Source organism: Phaenicophaeus curvirostris, chromosome 2 (genome assembly GCF_032191515.1).
Source record: "Phaenicophaeus curvirostris isolate KB17595 chromosome 2, BPBGC_Pcur_1.0, whole genome shotgun sequence".
In the NCBI taxonomy this organism is placed as follows: Eukaryota; Metazoa; Chordata; class Aves; order Cuculiformes; family Cuculidae; genus Phaenicophaeus; species Phaenicophaeus curvirostris.
Window position 1 is genome coordinate 22,122,403 of NC_091393.1, and position 22,927 is coordinate 22,145,329.

General features: G+C 42.4%; 2 protein-coding genes across 5 annotated transcripts in view; one reads left to right on the forward strand and one right to left on the reverse strand.

Annotated features, from left to right (window-relative positions):
* Positions 1-22,927, forward strand: part of KLHL31 (kelch like family member 31) — a 243,792-nt gene that overhangs the window by 149,422 nt on the left and 71,443 nt on the right. The gene's annotated exons all lie outside the window — the stretch shown is intronic.
* The window catches only part of LRRC1 (leucine rich repeat containing 1), a 102,846-nt gene that overhangs the window by 79,494 nt on the left and 425 nt on the right, over positions 1-22,927 (reverse strand). For all 4 annotated transcript variants that reach the window (XM_069851512.1, XM_069851510.1, XM_069851511.1 and 1 more), the window contains exon 2: positions 5,631-5,748. In XM_069851512.1, coding sequence (XP_069707613.1) covers positions 5,631-5,748 — 118 coding nt within the window. The remainder of the gene's footprint in view (positions 1-5,630; positions 5,749-22,927) is intronic.

Sequence of the window (22,927 nt, forward strand, 5' to 3'; positions counted from 1 at the left end):
TTTGAGAGCAGATGGCCAAATTAAAAAGGAAAGCATTGCTGTGCACGCAGCGATACAAACAAACGAGTCGAAGCCCCAGACAGCAAAGGGAAGATTACACACCACTCCTCAGTAGCATGGACCGATGATGCTCTGCAGGTCAGCTGCCACATGCTCACCCAGCCTTCTAAGGAAGCTTTAAATGAATAAAATGTACCTATCACACAATACACAAAGAATGCAGCGTCCTAAGTATGACTAAGATCTCTAAAGAAAATATTAATTAGGCTGTAAAGCAGCTAAAGAGAATAAACACTTCAAATAAAAAGTCACACTATCAAACCACCTGCAACTGGAAGTAGAACAGTTAAATATCATCGCTCTTGATTTCTGGAAGTACCCTGATAACTTAAGACTAAACAAAATAACAGTTACTACATCTGCAACTACAATCCATTTTAGAAGCAAGGAAAAGGTAAAAACAAGGCTCATTGAGCATTTCAGCTACTGGCCTACAGCTCCCGAAGACTGACCTCCAAAATCTTGGACATTACTCAGACCATCAACCTTGCACAGCAGCAGCTCTCTCCTTACACCAAGGTGGTGTTAACTATTCACATGCTTCCAAAGAACCATTTCTACTGCTAGGGTAATCCTGAAGTAGCTTATTTAAGGTTTTGTGAAATCATTCACATAAATGACAGCATATTTACCTTGTGGCAACTGTGTTGGGAGAGGATTTTGGAATGACAATATTCTGATGTCATAATATTTATGCCCAGAATAACTGCATTTTTTTTTTTATTATCATTATTATTATTATTATTTAGCCTGGAGAAGAGGAGGCTGAGGGGAGACCTCATTGCTCTCTACAACTGCCTAAAAGGAAGTTGTGGAGAGGAGGGAGCTGGCCTCTTCTCCTAAGTGACAGGGGACAGGACAAGAGGGAATGGCTTAAAAAGATCTGCCCACACAATAGATGCCACAGCAAACCCATAGGTCTTCAGTTCACGAAATAACAGATCTCAGCTCCACTGAAAGTGGAGTAGCAACAGAACCAGTATAATCCATCTATGAAATTATCAAAATCCATTTAATTCTCCCATTGCATGTACATTTGCATCTTTTTGACTCTTTGGAGACTCGGGGCTCAGACACCAGACTAAAATGTAAGATACAGAGCACTTCCATGGAGGAGCAGTTAATTTGAAATCCCTTATCTGCTTGCCAGCCACAGAGAACCACTACAGCGCAAATCAGACAGCGTAAATCTGACAGTACACAGAAACTATATTGATACTATGGGCTTGCATGACCAAGCCCTTGGTAGATACGTTCAATAGAAACAAGAAAAATAGAAGCAGAGAAGCCTACCAAGCTTTTATCACAGAGACACAGCTATCTTTAGGCAGACAGAGAAGCGCAAGAGGCTCATCCCCTACATACGCAAGAGAATTAGTCTTCATCTGAGAAGGGGGTAGACGGTGGGATGGTTCAAATGTCACGCCTGCAGCTGGGAAGGATATAAAAGCCACCCCAATGCCCAATACCTAGCAGCCACTGTCCAGTGTGAAAGCTCACAGTGATTTTCTTCTTACCCTAAAAGAATTGAATGAAACAATCTGCTGACAACCTGTCAGAGACTGGAAAAGGTACAGGACACTAAAAAAAAATAAATAAATAAAATCCAGACTTCAACATCTGTTTTAGGGGAGGTGAGGGGTAGGGGGTAGCAATTTCTTTCAAATAAAATTAAATTGACACCTTCAAGGCATTATAAGGAGTGAGCAATATCATGACAAAAGTATATCAATGGAATCTGCAGGATTTAATACTTGTCAAAGGCAAACAAAAAGCCTTCTTCTTGGAGAATAGGAGACTAAAAAGGAATGCACCAGGATTGCAAGAATGCAGCATACCTACGTAGCATACATAATCTCAAATACCAGCATGCTTTACATTAACTACAGAAACTTTATGCATTACCCCTCCTGTCTGGAAGAAGCTACAGAACAAGAAAAGCCATTAACATTTTAATGAATCTGGGGTGGCAGGGCACTAAGCTCTAAGAATTCAGCCTCCAGGGTTTGCAGAGAAGAAAAGGGGGGAGGGATTCACTGGAGGAAACCTCTGTGGGATGAGCAGTATGGGCAGTGGCCTGCAACAATTCCCAGGGTTCTTAAACAAGTTGCCTTCACTGTGGGAGAATGTGAGGCTCAATGAAGTGCCAGCCAAGATGCAAGGAAAAAAAACGCTGAAAAAGAGCACATCTTTCTTCCTTTGGAGATTGTACTTTTATTCTAAGTCACAGACTTTTGAGACTTCTCCCAGAGAGTTTCCAAGTGCTATGGAGAAAAAAAAATACCACACGGGTGCTTCTAACTGTGTCTAGAGAATAACCTCTCCTCTACCATGAAGAGCAAAGACTTGTGCTGAAACTCAACGCAAACCACAGGAGTCCTACCCAAAGTTCAAGGACATCAGACAAGGACACTTCAGCAACCCAGAGTCCTTGCAGAATTCACCAGCGATATGAGAATCCAGGAAAAGACTCAAGCTTAGGCAGTCTGAGGGAACCAGCAGTAGTTTCAGACACGTAGCCATTGAGCATCTATCTCAGAAGATGCCACAGGGAATACTCAGAGCCTCAGACACGCTTTGCCAACAACACAAAAGCTGAGGCATCCACTGTTGAAATCCTACAAGTCTGTTTTCTTTAGCCTCAGAACTAGTACAACAGCTTTTTGAACAACCTAAGACCAAGGGGCAGAGAGAAACTGCACTGCCAAATAACCTTCAAAGTGTTCACCATCATTATGCTGTTTTCTTAGCACAGCTTCCCTGCCCTGATATTTCCATCCCTGATTTATCCATTCAACCTCTGCTCAAATAACAGCCTCAGCCAGACTACAAAAGCACAGTGGGGATGCTTCCTAGGAAATCTGCATAAACACATGGTCTTGCAGAGGAATAAGAAATGGCATCAACATGCAAATAATCCAGGAAAAAAAATAATACTATATGGCTCCTACCCTTCCCCAAATCCTTCTTCTGCATCACTAAGGCAGAGCATCTTACTGTCCCCAGTCTTCTCTCACATACACTCAAAATCACAGAAGCATCAAGTTTACACCTGCTTGAACATTTTTGAGATTGCTGGCCACTGCAGCCTGGAAGTGCATCCACGTCCAGCCATACAATACACCCACCATCTCACGGAGCCTCAAAGATCATATGACCAAAGGATTAGAAAGTATGAGAAAGGAAGGCATGTTACCATTTCATTATGAGGGAAACTGAAGTACTTTGTTTATTCAAGCCCTTTCCTCCTCCCCCTGTGATAAAAGGTTAAAATATAAAGGGCTATTCCTCTACACAGAACATTAAATGAATTTATATTTGCATTTTTGAGCTCTTGAGGAAACAGAATGGCCAGAACTGAAAGCAATTAGTGCACCAAATCAGACAGCTAAAACAACAAAAATCACAGAACAATGATCTCTTATTTCCCAAGTTCAGATGTCACCATCACGCTTTCCTATTCATGCAGCAGACTGCGTTTTGAAAAGCTGGGCTATTTTTCTCTGCCTGAAAGGAACACAAAGAGTTCCTATTTTTTTTTTCTAAGTACTTTGGTAGTTAGAAAAACAAAAAATGATGGAGTGCAAACCACTGAACAGGAGAAAACTTCGGCAGGTTGAGAATCTGACATATTGTTCAAAATACAAAGCTAGGAAAAGAAAATACTGTAAATCTCCAAAATCTTATGTGAGAATTACCCCTGCAGGAACCCAGATGGTGTGTATTTTGCATTTTAATTTGAGGAGTTATGAGACAACCACAACATGACCAAACAGCAGAAAGTAACATCAGTCATCTTCTGCCGTGACCTCCCTGCATCACCTCGCACAGTGCGTTTTTCATTTCAAGAGTCAAGTCTTGCAGTAATTTTGATATGATTAAGCAGAGGGAAGCAGTATCAGTCAACTTCTGCAATGAACCACAAGAGAAGAGAAAGCAATGCAGTAAAATAGGTGATTATCTCAGAACCTTGAACATAGGGAAGCAACTGCTCCCAGCTACCTGCACTAGTCCAACCCATCACTTGAAAAAAAAACTTCCCTGTGCAGTAACTTCTAATGACACGCATGCATGTACCCAACCATAAATGTTCACACCATCTGTTCTCGTTACAGTTGAGCTCTCAAGCCAACTTCCAAGTCAGGCCGACGAGAGTTCACATGGCTCTGATCCATCAGTTCTTTTGCAGCTAGTTATTCATTTGCCAAGAGAATTACTAAGCCAGAGTGTTCCTTTTTGTACAAGGTCTGTCACAGACAGCACCCAACACAGACAAAGTCAGTAACCAACACACTGTGTCAATTACTCTGTGTGTATTTCTAAAATGTTTTAAATAATGTGGATTTCGTAGCTCAGATTTGGTTTTTTTTCAGTTTTCTTTCTCTTACAAGGTTTTGTAAATGTGCATAAAATCATATGGTTCACAGAAATATTTCAGCAAATGCCTGCAGACTCATTATGCTTCATCGATTATACAGTCGGATAAAGATGGCATTAAAATCACCCAAGATGCAAATTTCAGATAGTTACACGAAAGCAAAGTGGCCATTGAATATTCTTCAGTGGCAAAGGGTCAATGTGACGCTAAACTGTAAAGAAAAAGAGGCTTCCTATTGCACTATTTTTTCCCTTGAATATTTGGTTACACCCCTTGCTTATTTACAAGGTTATGCAACAAGGTTATTGCTCTCTCCAACCCCATCCATCACACCTCAGAGAGCATTTTGTGTATATCCACTGCTTATAAGGAAGCAAAAATAGCTGACAGCTGCTCTAATTTGGTAACACAGATTTTCTGCTTCTAGATCACTGGGTCATAAGGCTGCTTAAAGGTGACTCACCAGGCCCTAAACTTCTCGCAGAACTGGTAAGTTCACCAGGCCACAAGTAAAAAAAAAAAAAAAATGTTTTCACTCCATTTCACTCCATCACAACTCAGGAAAACAGAAGCAGCAAACATTACAACCGAACGATAATGTGGTTTCCAACAACACATTTTAAAAGACAGTTTCTCCAAGCATTCTTTTCTGAATTTATCTCTGCAGGTGACAGACAGCCTGCTGCTGCTTCCAGCAGTACCACCAGCACTCTGCCTCTTGCTAATCACAGGTAAAGAGGAGAGCAGAGATAAAGACTTGGACTTCTAACCCATTGGCAGCCTTTTTTGGGGACAGAAAAGAGCTTTTTTCTTTCAACTTCTGTTGGTTTGGGTGTTTTTTTTTCTTAAATGGTAGGCATTTCAGAGAGCTTTGGGAAAGAAATCAACACTGTGACAGATGCACATACAGAAGTAGCATGCAAGGTATTCTTTAAATTGGAAAATAAAGCAGGCTCTCAGAAAAGCAGAACTACAGTCAGGCATTATCTTATTACCGTACTTCCACCATCAACTCTCCTCTGTTCTTTCCCTCCTCTGCATGTAGAACTACAGGCGAATCCATGAATTACATGGAAGAGCATTCTGCAGTGCATAGATTGCAACTTCAAAGACAGAAAAATCCTACTAACCCAGTTTAACAGACCCTGCCATAGGACGGCACAGAATCAAGCAAATTAACACTGGAGCTTACCGTTTCGAGACAAATCAAGTTCCACCAGCTGCATGAAATTCGCTATTTCTGGAGGGAGCCGCTGGATTTCATTATCACTGAGTCCAAGCTTCCGCAACTTCACAAGTTGGAAGAAAGGCTGAAAGAAAGAAAAAAGTCCATGTCAGAAAATATTTGCACATAAGCATGATAAATGCTAACCAATAACTGGAAGTCACTTTCAAAATTTGAGCTAATTAAAGTTATTGCTTAAAATTAGTTATGCAGAACTCCTTCAGAACTGCATCAGAACGAACATTTTGTTTTACTTTTTACACGCAGACTACAATCTGTGTTTTACCCAAAATGAAAATTTATCTTTAAAGAAAGCCATCTGTAAAGCTCTCTCTTAATGATCAGAGCAGAGAGACACCAGCAAAATTCAGAGCCCCTGCTTCAAAATCATCAATAGGGTGAGCAGGGTAATTAAAAGCATCCTAATTGCACACCAGGACTCATTAGAAAGTTAATATAAAGAAACACTTCTAAAGGACGATCCAGAAAAGCCAAAGAGGGGCTGCCAAGGTCTTCTTCACCAGTGAATACCACAACCAAGTAGGTTACACAGCCAGCCTCCCTTGGGAAGGCTTTCTTTCTAGCCTCATACATCCTCCGGTTCACGACCCAGTTTCAGAAGGACTAATGAAAGTTGGCAGGATATGCACAATTCTAGGTCTTCCCAGCCTGAAGAGGAACCCATTCCAGCCCTTTATCCATGGTGAGGGCATGGGCATGCAATGCAGACAGGATGCTAACTCTCCCTGACTCCCACCTATGGGCTGAGAGGGTCTGGCAGCCCCATGGAAGAAGACAGACCAAGGCGCAAGTCAAGTCAACCCCAGGCGCCAGAAGCAGCTGGTGACCGAAAGACAAAATGGTTATTAAAAACCTATTAATACGTAGGCATCCCTAGGAAAACTGGACAACTCTTATAGAATCACAGAATCACCAGGTTGGAAGAGACCCACCGGATCATCGAATCCAACCATTCCCACCCATCTCTAAACCATGTCCCTCAGTACCTCGTCCACCCGCACCTTAAACACCTCCAGGGAAAGCGAGTCAACCACCTCCCTGGGCAGCCTGTTTCATTGCCTAATGACCCTTTCTGTGAAAAATTTTTTCCTTATGTTGAGCCTGAACCTCCCCTGGTGGAGCTTGAGGCCATTCCCTCTTGTCCTGTCCCCTGTCACTTGGGAGAAGAGCCCAGCTCCCTCCTCTCCACAACCTCCTTTCAGGTAGTTGTAGAGAGCAATGAGGTCTCCCCTCAGCCTCCTCTTCTCCAGGCTAAACACCCCCAGCTCTCTCAGCCGCTCCTCATAAGACTTGTTCTCCAGCCCCTTCTTATCTCATCAAAGCTCTCCTCTCTTCCAGAGAGGCCTCTGAATGAGCGACTGGAAGCAGTGAGGATTTATTAGAAGTCGTCTTGACCATAACTGACTGGATTCCCCAAATTTCAGGACTGTTTTGTGCTCCCAGACTGCACAGGCATTTTTCCTCAGCAGTCAGAGCCTCACCTACTTGCAGCATGTTTGCATGCCTATACCCTCATGGGTTTTGCTTCTCAGGGCAACAGGAAGATGTTAGCAAGTTTTGGACATCTACTCAAATTTAATCATTTGTAATCCTTTCTTGAAAATAAGCAACATTTTTTTAAATTATTATTATTATTCTTTTTTTGGGTGCTGGAGTGTGTGCTCTGAATGTCACTCTTTTCCATCTCCAATTGGCAAAAGAACAGGCAGTAAAACAAACATTATCAGGAAAAAGGGTGAAAACACAGTCTTATGAATCTGCATTACGAGACAGATTTTCAATCTCAGTTTGAGCATCTTATGCCCAAGATCATAAATCAGGCTTTAAGTGCAAGGTCTTGCTACCTCAGCACCAATCTTTCAATACACATTGTTGTTCCTTCTCACAGAAAAATGAAACACAACTGAAATTAACGTGTTTTCCCAAAATAAAACAAAGGTTCCTTCTTGGGAATAAAAAAGAAAGAGCACTAAAAAGTTGAGTTATTTAAAAAAGTATGTCCAGCAACAAATGTCCAGCAGTCAAAAGATGCACCAAACCTGAATGCTCAAATTCAAAGGCATTTTTTGAGTCAGAATGGCACTCATTGCCCCCACAAGTATTAAAGGACTCTGATAACACAGTTTAAATTGAGAGAGGGAGATAAAAAAAACTTTACAATGCCACATTTCTGAAAACAAATATTACAATTAAAATAGGGATGGTTTTCTATTTTAATTATAATATATATATGTCAATGTTCACAAATGTGTTTCTAATCCTTTGTCTTCATAGGATCCATAACTGCATTTTCATATTATTAACATTTTCTTATTTTTTAAAACAAATACATTCCTTTTGCTGAATTTTTATTACTATGACTAACCAAGAATTCACTAGAAGTTTAGAAAACCACTTCAGGATACTTTTGTGAAAACACAGCAGGAGTACGCTCCACAGCAGAGATCCCAACCTGTCCTAACACTATCCAAAATTAATACTTGCCCAGAAAGTGTTCCTCAGCCAGTGTGTAGCTGCTAAATTCTGTGACAGTTACAAACATTGATGTTCTACCAGAAATCTTCTCATATGCAACAGTTGTCCTGGACAGAGATGCTCTAGAATGGCAAGTGAGAAAAGACAGGAGGAACGTGGTTAAGAGACAGGAGGAATGTGGTTAAGAGACAGGATGGTCATCCCTAAGGTAGGTTTAAAGGCCCTCAGAGCACCAAGTGTCAGTGTTGTAAATATTTACTAAATGTGCAGAGCACATGTGTGCAGCAAACAAAGTTACATAATATGTAAGGGCATTCCTATTTCTTTAAGTGATTACATAAAAAGAAAAATGAAACTGGAGCTTTATTTCTATCTTGCATAACAATTTTTAATAAATTACACCATTTCCTAGATAAAATCAGAAACTGCAGTTATGTGAATGGCATTTCTTTGAACTTCTTGTTTGGTTTTTTTTCCTTTAAACTACAGAACTGAATCACTCTAGCATGCTTAGTACTTCCTACACTCATTTCAGAAACTACTCTTCCTTTGTCCGAGCTACATCATTAGCGCTCTAAAGCATTACTGGAGAGGCAAGCAACTCCTTTTTGACACATTTATTTTACCTGTCAAAAAGACCCCAGGGAAGAAAGAAAAAACCTCCTCAACAGAGTTCAAAAAATGTAAAAATATGTGCACATATATAAAAATATCTGTAATCTCTTAAATATATTATAACCAGAAACATGTTCCTAATTCAATATATCAGATAGAGTTGAGCCTCTACTTGAAAAGCTCTGACATGAACCAGAAGGGCAAATGAGGCTGCCGGCCAGAGCAGCACATCCACCCAGGATGCTGTAATAGCAGGTTTTGATTGCAGACCCAACATCTCTACGAGTATCTTGGCAACACTTCTAGTGCTGCTTAGTTTAGCCAGCCTAATTAATAGTGCTTCAATGAGACAACTAATTCCATGAGCATCAGCACTAAAGAAGCCTACAACTTTCTATTTAGCAGCAATTCCCAACTTTCAATTGAAGCTGCTTCTCCCGCTATCAAAGAATTTATAGGGGTTTCTCTTAAATGGATTTTCCAAGGGCACACATCTTGAATAGAGCCCTTCTCACACTGGAAAATTAAGTAGGTCTCTCTCCTTCACCCAACCACATGTTTTTTAAAAACTTCCTTCTGACAAAATTGGGTCGATGTCGGCCAACGGAAGAAAAAAAAAAGAGATAAGTGGATGACTCACTGAAAAGTATTAACAGACAGTGCGATCCCACAGTCCTCATTTGTTATACTTTTTAAAAAAAAAATACCACCACAACTGACAATTCCAGAAATAAAAATAAGCCAAACTAGTAGGATTGATAAAACTCAAAGTTTTCTTCTGCAAAAGTGGTCAAAACAACAAGCCTCTGGCTTTCTTTCAGTGGTTCATTCCTGCCACAAAAAACATTCATGCCTCAGAACCTTGATTGAATGCTTCAGCACCCTTCCTGGGAGAAAAAAAAATGGAAATAGACGGAAACAATAGCCAACTGAAATAAAAACACAGGAGGGCATGAAGACCCACTTGCAGCTAATGCTGTTTAAGGGGAGGAACAATATCACGCTGCTAGAGCCTTTCCAGTGCTAGAGGCTTGTCACACTCCAAACCCATTTGGCATAGATACAGTAACTAAATGCTTACTGTGTAAAGGAAAATGTTTCCATAAAAAGGCTACTACTAGCAGCAGAGAGAATTAAAATTAGAAGCTTTATGAAACCCACTGCCTAATTTTCAAGAGGGCCCAGCATGAGCAGCAGAAATTAGAATGAGAGGGCGAGGAAGAAGAAAACCGCAAATTAACTCTAGTTTCAGGGCTATAGTCACACAAGATAGAAAGAGCTTGTTGTTTTGGTTTGGGTTTTTTTTGATGCAGGCACTTGAGCTGTCGCTGACAAACTTGAAAATTTATCAGTACCTGCTCTTATGCCAAGCTTCCCTGAAACACCAATGTGGATTTTCAACATATGCATGCTGCCTCAGCTTTTACAGCTTCTTCAGGAAATTACAGTATGATATTCGACAGGAATTAAGTAATCTACTGGGACAACCGGACCGTTACTAGGTCCTGTTTCTTAAATACTGTCTACAGTTATTTCACCCATTTTCCAAAACTGTACCCGAACAGCTAAAGGACATCCACGCTTTAGAATTCAAAAGCAACACACAGCTAATTTAAACATAGTTTAATTCCTAATTGTGCTCCCGCTTCAAATCTTCCTGCGGGCTCCATTTTCTTCCCTATATCGTAAATGAAAATCATTGGGGGAAGCCTTCACTCCATTTGTTCACTTCCATTCACAAGCTACGTGTCCTCCTTTAGTCGCCAGATAAGAGAAATTACAATCAATCCTTCCCCCACCCTGTTTATTCTGCCTCAGAAAGACATCGGAATAAGGTCTTTCTTCAGGCAAACACAAGCAGAAGCTGCAATTTGGGTTTGGTAAGCAAATCTTTGAACAAGATAAGGCATCAAATCCCTGAAATAACCTGATAACACGGCTGACACAACACTCTACAGCTCCCCAACAAGGTCACTAGACTACAGAATCACTTGCTTTTGACCCCAAGAAGTTGAGGGATTTTGTCTGCACAACTGCACAGCTTCAGCAAGAGAGCGGGGGAAGCCAAACCATTTTGACCAAGGCGGAGAGGGAAGTGCAAGCTTCTCCTCAGTCTTTCCCCACCTCCTTTTTGAGAAGTCATCAACCATCAACTCTTAAAGACCACCCACAGGGGACACTAAATGCTAAGGATTCCAAGAGGATAGAATCATAGAAACAGAGAATAGTTTGGGTCGGAAGGGACCTTGAAGACCATCCAGTTCCAACCCCCCTGCCATGAGCAGGGACACCTCCCACCACACCAGGCTGCCCAAGGCCCCATCCAACCTGGCCTTGAACACCTCCAGGGATGAGGCAGCCACAACTTCCCTGGGCAACCTGTGCCAGTGCCTCACCACCCTCATTGTGAAGAAATTCTTCCTTATGTCTAGTCTAAATCTGCCCCTCTCCAGTATAGGATAGGTCACTTCCATGCCCTACATAAACCACCTGGTGGGATTTCAATCACTGTTTCTACTCCAAAATCAGTCACTGGACACACCAGCCTGGAGCCAATCAGCACCACAGCTACACTTAGCGCAAGCTCTAACACACCTTGCCCTCCACAAGGCACCCCGAGTCAAAACCCACAACTAACTTGTAAGCAAAAAACTCCTTCTCAGATGCAGTCCTGTATATCACCATCTTAAAATCCACCCCAGAGAAACTCACTGGTAGCACAAGTAGAACCACTAAGAAAAAACAGCAAGAGCACTGAAAGCAGACACCTTCCTCTAGATCCATCCTTACTAGTTGCACAATGAAACATCGAGGAAGCTGGATCCTACTCAGGATTCATGAAGTGTGTAATAAGCTCCCAGCAGACTCCAGTGAAGTCTAGCATGGAATTTATCAGCTTGGCATCTCCCACAAAACTTGATATCAACAACAAGATCCCTCAAGTCACTCCACCTGCTTTCACGTGCGAGCAGGAACAGCTGGTGAGAGCAACAGGGTTTCACAAATGTGCATCCCCTGTGCCCTGTTGAGCCAAAAACAATTTTTTATTTTCAAATAAAGTATTAAGTGAGATACTGAAAAGGTTTCCGACAGCAGGAACTAATTCACAGTGCAGCACAGAAGAGTCATCACGCAGTTGATGGCTCTATCAAAGTGTTACTGGAAGCACCCACTGGATTTCCTCTCAAGCCAGAAGATGAAGCAGCAGCAGCTGGTGACGGATTGTGGTATGAAGACCTCTGCACGTTTGCTAAGTGACAAGTGAGCAAATGGACAACTGCTTCACGCAGATGAGGTCTCCAATTCTGTCTTTACGTGTTTCACGGCAAAATGAGAACCACTAAAGCTTTTTGGCATGGTGAAAGATTGTTTCCCACGCCCAAACCACACCTGTAGAATATGCGCTGTACTTTGGTCTTGCAACATCTCAGCGCCAAGATTGTCATCATGAATAATAATGGAAGATGGCATGGACGCAGACGTTCAAGCAGGAATCCACACAAAACACTAATAAAATTACCAGATTTCACAACAAGAGAAAGTATTAATGAAAGATCACAGTTCATGGGAACATACCCTAAACAGCACCAGATGCTGCAACTGCTATCTCCCCTGCCAATGGATGCTTTAAAGGCTTAGCCAGGCAGAAGGGCTGTGAGTGAAGGGTCTACAGGAGAAAAAGCAAAAATTACAACCAATGCCTCACTGAAGCTGGCATTCAGCATCTACCTACTCCATTTCTGGCTGCTGTTTTCAAAGCACCAACCATTTTCAGAACCACTGTCAAGGATGGGCCAGCTGCGGGTCCTACTCTCGGTTCTTACCATCAGTTTTAAAGAATGAATAAAAAGCAATAGGCTGCAGCACTGAACTGAAACGCTGTTCTACCGAGCAATGCGTTGAAAAGGTTGCCTTATACTGTTTCCTGGCACACAAGGATTTACTTTCTCTTTTATGTCAATTAAGCAGAGGCAACAAAGGTAAGTGAGCACTTGATGCTGTAGCCATTAGAGTACAGTGGCGAGACGAATATCTCTGCCTTCACGAAAGTCCAGAAAACCTCTGCTACAACAAAATGCAGATTCATCGCAGTTAAATGCATTTGCCATGTGGAGAAACAAAGAAACCCCACATTTAATCTCACTAATGAATTTGTAGCATGTATTTTTTTCCAGTATACAAGATTGTTGGCAGGAGGTAACATCATCTTTTAGACCAACTGATATAATTACAAAAATAACTCTCTGTATAATAATAAAATTTATTTTAGAGCTACAGACGTATAACCTCTACCCACTTGTCTTACCATGTGAAGAAGTGGATGCTACCAATTTACTACAACAATACACGCCTTATAGAAAAAACAAATGCTAAAAGTATTGAAAAATAACCACATGACTACTTTCTTTCACCTCAGGTGAAAAAAAAAATCAGTACAATTCAGCTGTTACTTGGAGGATGTTGGGATTACAAAAAAAAAACAGCCATCAGAAAATATTTCAAACAAAGCAGACTTCAAAATCTTCTGAACGATTGTCTGGACACCAACAGGGATGTCAGACTACAAAAGGGACACCAGATCTCCCTCTGCTCCTATCACGCTGTGGTCCTTCAAATTTGATGTCAAACGGCATAGTATTTCCTTCAAGTCTTAAGCAATGCAAGAGAAGAATCTGGAAGCTAGCAGAAAAACTAGAGATCCTTATCTGGCAATAAACTTATTTGGAGCTTTCAATGCAGTCTTTTAGATTTAAAGGGATGTTAATCTAAGAATACAATGTCACTTCTCTACAAGCCATTATTTAGTTTAATAATTCAAGCATGCGATGCACACCAGGAGTGACTATACTCACGAAAGGGTTTTACAAAGATAAGAATTCTCAAGACACTTAAGCTGTGAAGTTGCAGGTGTTCTTAGAAAGTAAAACTACCTGCACCACTGGCATATAGTCTATTTCAGTTTCACACAGTGGCATAGTTCTCTCTCTGGTATTAACTAGAATCATAGAATCGTAAAATCACCAGGCTGGAAAAGACGTCTTGGATCACTGAGTCCAACTACTCCTACCTGCCACTAAACCATGGCCCTGAGCACCTTGTCTATCCATCTTTTAAACACCTCCAGGGAAGGTGACTCAACCACCTCCTTCGGCAGCCTCTGCCAGTGCCCAATGACCATTTCCGTCAAAAATTTCTTTCTGATGTCCAGCCTGAACCTCCCCTGACGCAGCTTGAGGCCATTCCCTCTGCCACTTGGAAGAAGAGGCCAGCACCCTCCTCTCCACAACCTCCTTTCAGGTAGTTGTAGAGAGCAATGAGGTCTCCCCTCAGCCTCCTCTTCTCCAGGCTAAACACCCCCAGATCTCTCAGCCGTTCCTCATAAGGCCTGTTCTCCAGACCCCTCACCAGCCTCATTGCTCTTCTCTGGACTCGCTCCAGAGCCTCAACATCCTTCTTGTGGTGAGGGACCCAGAACTGAACACAGGATTCAAGGAGCGGTCTCACCAGTGCCGAGTACAGAGGGAGAATAACCTCCCTGGACCTGCTGGTCACGCCATTTCTGATCCAAGCCAAGATGCCATTGGCCTTCTTGGCCACCTGGGCCACTGCTGGCTCATGTTCAGTCGCTGTCAACCAACACCGCCAGGTCCCTCTCCTCCAGGCAGCTTTCCAGCCAGACTTCTCCTAGTCCGTAGCTGCACAGGGTTGTTGTGCCCCAAGTGCAGGACCCGGCATTTGGCCTCGTTAAACCTCATGCTATTGGTCTCAGCCCAGTGGTCCAGCCTGTTCACACCCCTTTGGAGCCTCCCTACCCTCCAGCAGATCGACACTTCCACCCAGCTTAGTGTCGTCCGCAAACTTGCTAAGGGTGCACTCGATGCCTTCATCCAGGTCATTGATAAAGACATTGAACAGGGCTGGACCCAGCCCTGAGCCCTGGGGGACACCACTTATGACTGGCCTCCAGCTGGAGTTAATTCCATTTACCACAACTCTTAACAACATTTACCACAACACAAGGACACGCTTGTTCAAATTGTATAGTGGTATATCTTCAAGGATTTAAAGAAAGATGTGCAAAACCACTATGACATCATCTATGTTAAAAGTACAATGCCATTAAATCTTTGAGGGTGAATAAACAGTGAAAAACACAACAATTCTATTTGCATCCCTAAAACCATCAAAGCTAAAGACAAGTGAAATCCTTTATATGGCCTCTATAGAATCATAAATGAGTTGAAGGTGGAAGGGACCTCTGGAGATGATGTAGTCCAACCCCCCTGCTCAAAGCATGGACACCTACAGCAGGTCACCTGGGACCATGTCTAGTCAAGTTTTGAGCATGTCCAAAGATGAAGTCTCCATAAGCTCTCCAACGAACCTGTGCCAGTGTCTGGCCACCCTTACAACACAAGTATTTTCTTACTTCGGATTAAATTCCCTGTTCCATTCTGTGCCCGCTGCCTTTTATAACGTCAAGGAGTGCCACTGAGAAGAGTTTTACTGTGTCTTCTCTACAGCCTCTCATCACGTATTTTTATACACCAAAAAGATTTTTTCTTCTCAAGGCTAAATTATCCCAGCCCTTTCACCTCCTTCTCACACGACAGATGCTTCAGGCACTTAATCACTTTGGTATTCCTTTGCAGGACCCAGTCTAGTACGCCCACGACTCTCTTCTTCTGGGAAGCCCAGCACTGGACACAGCATTGCAGGTGTTTCCCCCAGTGCTGGCCAGAGGAGAAAGAGCACCTGCTAGCAAAGCTTTTCCTAATGCAGCCCAGAAAGCCTTCTGTGCCATGAGGGAGCACTGCTGGCTCATGGTGAACTTGTCCACAAGGTCACTCAGGGCCTGTTTTTCTTTTTGCAAAGCTTCTTTCCAGTTGATCCCCAGCCTGTGCTGGAGCATGGGGTTGTTCCTCCTCAGGCATATGCAGGGCTTTGTATTTCTCCTCACCGAGCTTTACAAGATTCCTCTTTGCCCGCTTCTCTAGCCTGTCAGTGTCCCTCTGAATGACAGCATAAACATGTTTCTTAACAATACTCTCCAAGATCCTGAACATGCCAAAGTCTATTTCCTGCAGTCACAGCTGGTTTGCTTCTTTTTGCCCTGTTCTCTCCCCTCAGAATCCTGAAATCCACCATCTCACAGTCACTACAGCCAAGGCAACTCTAACCTACACATCTCCACCTGTCCTTTTCCCTTTTCCTTTTTATGAGGTCCAATAGACCTCCTTTGTCCACTGACTCCTCCATCACCTGAGTTAGAAAGTCATCAATGCACTCCAGAAAACTCCAGGACTGCTTATGCCTTGTTACGTTGTCCTTCCAGCAGACCCACATGAGGACCTGGGCCACTGAACATAAGGCTTCTTCCAGTTACCTGAAAAAGGCATCACCTACTACTTCTTCCTGATCAGGAAGTCGACAGCAGACACCTAAAACAATGTACTCACTAATCCCAACCTGCTCTCAGCTGGCCCATCATCCATCCCAAGGCAAAGCTTCATGTGTCCCTGCAGCTCCCTCACATCCAGGGCAATTCCTTGTCCTTGCCTTCCTGACCTTTCCTTCTTAAAGAGCGTGTATTCATCCATTGCAGCACTCCAGACAAGTGAGGTATCCCACTACCTTCTCTGTGATCCCAATGAGATCTATAAGTGATTTTTTCTGGGATATTTCCATCTTAAAAAGGGAACAACCTGTAAGCACAAATTTAAAAGCAGGTATAGTAATGATACCACCTCTTTCCACAGCAGATTATTGGCCATCAACTAAGCAAGTGTCCTTCAGGCTTGTGGCTGCACACTGGGAAAAACTATGGTAAAACCAGTGAAATTTAGTCTAAAAAGTGGTGCGTTTTTTTCCGGAGAAAGAGGTGTGGTATGGAAAGAACAGGGAGATTTTTTTCTGGAGGAACTTTCACAAGATTTCCATTTGACAACAGCACCATGGATTTCAACACCATACATAATAAAGAGATGCAGGCACTGCCTAAGCTGAATGACAAGCAGGAGAACACCATCAGTTTCTCCAACGCTTCTGTTTCTACTAAGGCACAGGAGGAGGCTGGGGTTTAACCAGGTATCCCAGGGACGGGGTCTTGCATCAGTCAAACAACTCCACAGAGTACCTTTAGCATATAACACCACGAAGAAAAAAGACAGATGACAGATAGATACAAGCTGTAAACCCAAACAGAGAAGTGAAATGATTCAGAGTTGCATCAGATTAGGTTTACAATCACTACATTAAAATCATCCCTCCAAAAACATAAAGTTCAGCAAATGCTTAAGCTTAAACAACATCTGCAAAAAGTCTCACAGGAAAGTGGTCTTTATCCTTGGAGTAAAACAACTGAGCAGCAACAAGATAAAACAGAAGCTGAACAAGAGTTCAAAGCTATTTCCACCACTCGCTAATGCAAAGAACACTAGTGATTTAATATAATAGCTGAAATATAATACTGCATTCAGAAGTTCTTAAAAAAAAATCTTTTTTTTAATAAAAATGTGGGGAAAAAATATGCAGAGCTCCAATTTTATACTGCCAATTCCATCCATAAAGAAATGAAGTTGACAAGATGTATTGGCCCTTAAATTCTCAAGTAGAAGTACGAAACAACATTTAATTAACTATAGGCTGATCTATACAATTGAAAGCATTTTATTTTTATCTGATTCTTTTCATTAGAAAACCTATTGAAATGTATCGTGCAGAACATGTTATTTTCTTCTATCAAAGCAATTTGCCAGAAAGCCTACTCTTTGGTGAAGTAGAGTATTCGACGTGCAGCAAATGATATGCTACACATTACAGCTTGAATTGGAAAAGCCTTCAAGTTTTCACTCCTGAGGAAAAGAAAAATGGTCCAGGTTTAGAAAAATTAAAAACACAAGCTACGTTTTTAAGTCACTCTGTGCACCCTGTTGACCACACACTCTGTTTTTTTCCAAATCAAATCAGTCAGACCGACTATTCAATAGAAGGCACAGAGGATCCAGCACTGGAGAAGGAATTATTTAAGGAAGTTAAGGGCTACACTCTTCTACCGGCTCAATACAAAGCCCTTCCTTTTGAAACCAAAGGGTGCAGCTCTTTAATTTGTCTCATAAAGCAGAAGTGGCGAGAAGCATGCTGACAACTAGAAATTGCTGTTCTGTGGGAAATCAGTCACATCTGCCAAGAAAGGCTAGAGAGACCTCACCACTGTGGAAAACCACCAGCAGCTTGACAGTACACAGCCTGCTCCTCCAGCACATCCCACCAGGCTGGCTCATCCTGCAGCAGGGGGAAGAGCAAAAGAGGGGAGCTGGGAAGCAGCAGAAAGGAAGAGGAAAGAGCAGAGTGTAAAGGAAAAAGAAAAAAAAAAAAAAAGGGCAGCAAAGAATCCAGTACAGAAGGGACAGGAGAGGAAGCAAAGAATCAGAAACACAAGGCAGACAGAGCTGAGTAAGATCCTGGGACACCAACCAAGGGGGAGGATGGGTAAGTATGAACATGTGGGGCAAGGAATCTGAGACACCAGTGGTATCACCAGAAAAGGTCACTGTCAACACAAGTCCTCCATCACGTAATCAGGGAAGGGCAGGAAGAAGAAAGCCAGGGATCCAGCAAAGAAGTTAAGGAGACCTGGGGAAAGAATGAGAGTAGTGATATGGGAAACCAAAAGGATCCGTTGTAAAAGGATATTTGTAAATTACTGCGCAAACAAAAATTATTAACTTGTATTTCTGAGAGGCTGATAGGGCCAGCTTAGGAAAAAGGCATAGCTGTAGGGAAAAGGGAACCAGAGAAACCACATTTTACTATTATTTTCCTGGACCACATATGCATTAATTCACAAGGGAGCAAACAAAGAGATGAGTGGAAATAACTGGGGGCAAAGACATCTCCCTCTGCTTCCTGGACATTTCTTGTCACATGTTTTCCAGACAAATCCTTCCTACTCCTCTCCCGTAGAAGAATTCTACCGTATATTGTGGTCAACCAACACAACCAAAATAAAACCAACAAAGTAATTATTTCAAAATATTTCAAGTGTCTTTCTTGTTTCTCCTTTCCTCGCGACCCTTCAGACGATTCTCATAATGTACAATGTAGGCTGGGTCTTCCTTCTAGTTCTTTTCAATGCAAGACCTACAGCAATTTTTTAGGTTGTCTTCTTTTTTTTGAGAGGATTTTTCTGCGTTTGATTTTTCTTCTTTTCAGTAAGATCCTAACCTATGCCATGCTTTACTGTCCTCTAAAATAATAGCGGATTTAGCTACACTAGCAAAGACTGCAGACTAAATAAAGCCTAAGACTACTTCTGTACTTCAAACTGGAGGTTTTAGGGTTTATTAGAGTATATTCTTTCACAGGTGCAGTGGAGCAAATCGACCAAAGAACGCTTTTCATTCCTACTTAATAGGAACTGGAGCAGGGAGAAACAGGGGAGAAGGATGGAAGTGTGTGCATCCAACACAACGTACCCCATCCACTTGAGAAAAGTGGAGCAAGTTCATATATTCCAACATGTCACTTGCTGATTTTTACCCACCTCAGAAAGCTTTGCGTTTGAAGGGATGAAAAAAAGTTGTGCAAGTGGAAGGAAACATGTCTGGAGACAAAACCATCGCGGGTTTCTCAGACCTGCCACATGGCAAAACCAGGAAAAGAACTCACCTACATCACCTTGGTTTCAGAGTACTACAATACCTCCTACCTGCTGTAATAGCCATTTCAGACCACACTGAGAAGATGAGGTCTGAGCTACTAGTGTAGTGGGACAGCAGAGTTGGGGCGTTTCTCTTCCACCCAACTATTGCAACTTCAGCTGCAAGTCACAGGGTCTACAGGGAGATTCTTCTTTGGTATTTCACACCAAGTCTTACAGCAGCAATTTCCTAAGGAGGATCACAACCATCTCGATGACACGAACACCTTAGCAGTGTTATGGGATATATTATGGCATCAGCACAGCCCACAGATGATTCAACAGGAATCATTACAGATCACTGTGAACTTCAGCACTTCATCAAGTCTAGGAAAACATCTAACTAACCAGGCACTGAGGGTTAAACAAGCCTCCTGTCTCGCTTAGGCCTGAACTGAGCCCAAAACCCATCTGATTTTGTCAACGCCTTTATGGACATAGTGAAGAAACTCAATGAAGGCAAAGCAATATAATGCATTACATTATATTAAGGGCATAACAACCACTAAGACCTATGCTGACCTAACAGTTTGTTCGTTATACGCCCTAACAATTTCCAACCTGTTTTATCTGCAATAAGGAATGGTGTATCCTGGCTTTTTGTATTTATTTCCTATTCTGTATCTGTACTCTGAATCAACACTGCTCTTTTAACATAAAGAAGAATGAACAGTGTACCCTATAACTACCTTCCACAGAGAGATCGTCGCACTATTTTCCTGAACCAGTGTCTTACAGTAGAACCTGTAAAACTGTTTCTTGGTAGAAATGTAAACAGGGCTCTTCCCATCCGTTCCCACCTTCAATAAGTTACTTTCACATCCAGGACTGCAGCTATATTTTTGTACCTGAAACCCCTTCAGAGTAAACACTTAATTGAGACGATGGCACCAAACTCCATTTATCAAAAAACATTAATAAGGAACTGACACAGAAAGTTCATAGGTCCATACAAGAATCCCTAATAAAAATGCCTTCCTGCATTGCTGACAAGGCACAAAGTACTCAGGACAGATACTACAAGTATGTTCCTGCGGTTGTATTTCATCAGATTCCTCCTAGTCCAGCTAAAAGCCCACAAATGTATTCCTACAGTATATTTAGGCACTCCTGTAATCTGATCCATGCACATAAAAAAAAAAAAATGTTTCTAACTTCAACTTTTGCTTGATTCCACTGCAATGCTAAAGAGCCTGGGCTGGTTTGGGGTTTTTTTCCAATCCCCTCAACTATCTTTTACTTTTATGGGAGTTAATAGGTTAATATATAAGCAAAGGGAAGAGGCTATCACGAAGGATATTTCAAAAAAGATTTTTTAAAAAGGCTATTTCACACATTACAATTCAATGAAGAGGAGAAACAATGCACAGTTGCACTCTATTTACAGAAATAAATAGCATATAATGCCATGAACTACAGACATGTACATATATAGTCTACATTTGTACACAGCCACCTGTTTGGGGGGGATTTCTTATTTTTCAAAACAAGGAGTCATAGGTCTCAATGGGATTTCAGTCACAAGCACATTCAATACCTCTGCAATAAGAAGTGTACAAGCCTGAAAGCCAACAATAAGTAGAAAAGTCTAGTCTGTGCACAAAGCCAGCAGAAACTGCTAGAAGTAAAAATAGCACCCAGACAGAGGCTATGTAAACCAGTTTTGCTCCACTTCAGAAGGATAAAGAGCTCAGTCACAAAAAGATGCAAACCTGCGCCTAGGATTTTCAAAAGAAAAAGCCAAATTTAGTATGTCGGTTCAACTGAACACCTTTACTACTAGCTATAGCAAAACTTCTCCACCATAATAAAAAAAACCCAAACAGTTTATATAAGAGAATTGAGTTTAAAAAAAAAAAAAGTAAGACTGTTTAAGTTTTGGTATAAACAGAACAACTTTGATTCAGGTGGAAACAAAGCTGCTTTTGAAAATTTCTCTGGCTAGTGAGTTCAGTTTCTTGGATTCCAAGCTAGTAAGTGTTCACACACTTTTAAGCTGCAGCTTCCAGGTAACAGTTCCCCTCCAGTGTCAAGCTCTACCAACCACAAACACACAAGGGCTTCTGAGGTGTCCGAAGCTGAAAGAGGAAACACTGAAAAATGCCCTGGGTTCATCCAGTCAGAAGTCGATCACGCCTCCCACTCAGTCTGTATCCATGGAGTCCAACAGTGCCTTGCTGGAATTACTCTCGTGAAGTTTCTTTAGCAAAATCAGCAAGTGCCAGCCAGCAAGTCATGCTGGCAGGTACCACGATGAATTGCAAGGGAATTCGCCTTCAACAACATTACCGAAAAAGTATCACGCACAAAAAAATCTGGATACGTGTTACGTGCAAGAAGCAGAACAGTAACAACTGTGTGGGACTCAGCACAGAGAAAAACAAAAAGCTTATTTGCCTCTCGTGCTTTGCATGACGAAGTTTCTAGGAGTGGAAGGCAGAAACGGGAACGCTGTTGTCTGCTAAGAGTGTTTGGGGCTGTTTTCCACATGTACAGAGCAGATAGGATCTATGGAAAGGGGGGAAAAGGGGAGGGTTTAACACCCTCCAAGGTCTCATAATTCCAATGACGTGAATGTTAATCACAAATTCACATCCTGTGACTCCAACCCTAACCCCTCTGCCCTCCAAACAGTCCTGCAAGAGGCACATCTCCAGGTTTTTGCCCGTGAAAGCTCATTTACTGTCAAAACTACTGCGAAATGCCAAACGCTAACCCAGATCCCAGACGCAGGCTTCCTCCTCTTAACTCCTGGGGTTCCAACCACAGCCTGACGGCCCTGGGAACAGCACCCCCATCCCTCCCCACAGCCTGGGGGTGCATCCTGCCAGGTCGCCTCACCTTGTGGCTTCAAGTTATCCACAGGGAGGTTCAGACTGAACCCAAAGGAAAAGATCCTTCACCAAAAAGGGTTATTGGGCACTGGCAGAGGCTGCCCAAGGAGGTGGTGGAGCCCCCATCCCTGGAGGTATTTAAAAGATGCGTGAATCATAGAATAGTTTGGGTTGGAAGGGACCTTGAAGACCATCCATTTCCAACCCCCCTGCCATGGGCAGGGACACCTCCCACTAGATCAGGCTGCTCAAACCCCATCCAACCCGGCCTTGAACACCTCCAGGGATGGGGCAGCTACAACTTCCCTGGACAGCCTGTGATGATGCCTCAACACCCTCATAGCGAAGAAATTCTTCCTTATGCCTAGTCTAAATCAGCCCCTCTCCAGTTTATACCCACTGCCCCTGGTCCTATCGCTACAAGCCTTTGTAAACAGGACGAAGTGTAAACATCACGGAGCGTCAACGTGATGCTTAGGGATATGTTTTAGTACCAGAGAGGTAATGCCGGGCTTGATGACCTCCAAGGTCTTTCCCAGGCTAGCGATGGGTTGGAATTAGCTGCATTAACCTCTGCTTACCCGACTTTAAGGTCCCTTCCCACCCAAACCCCTCCA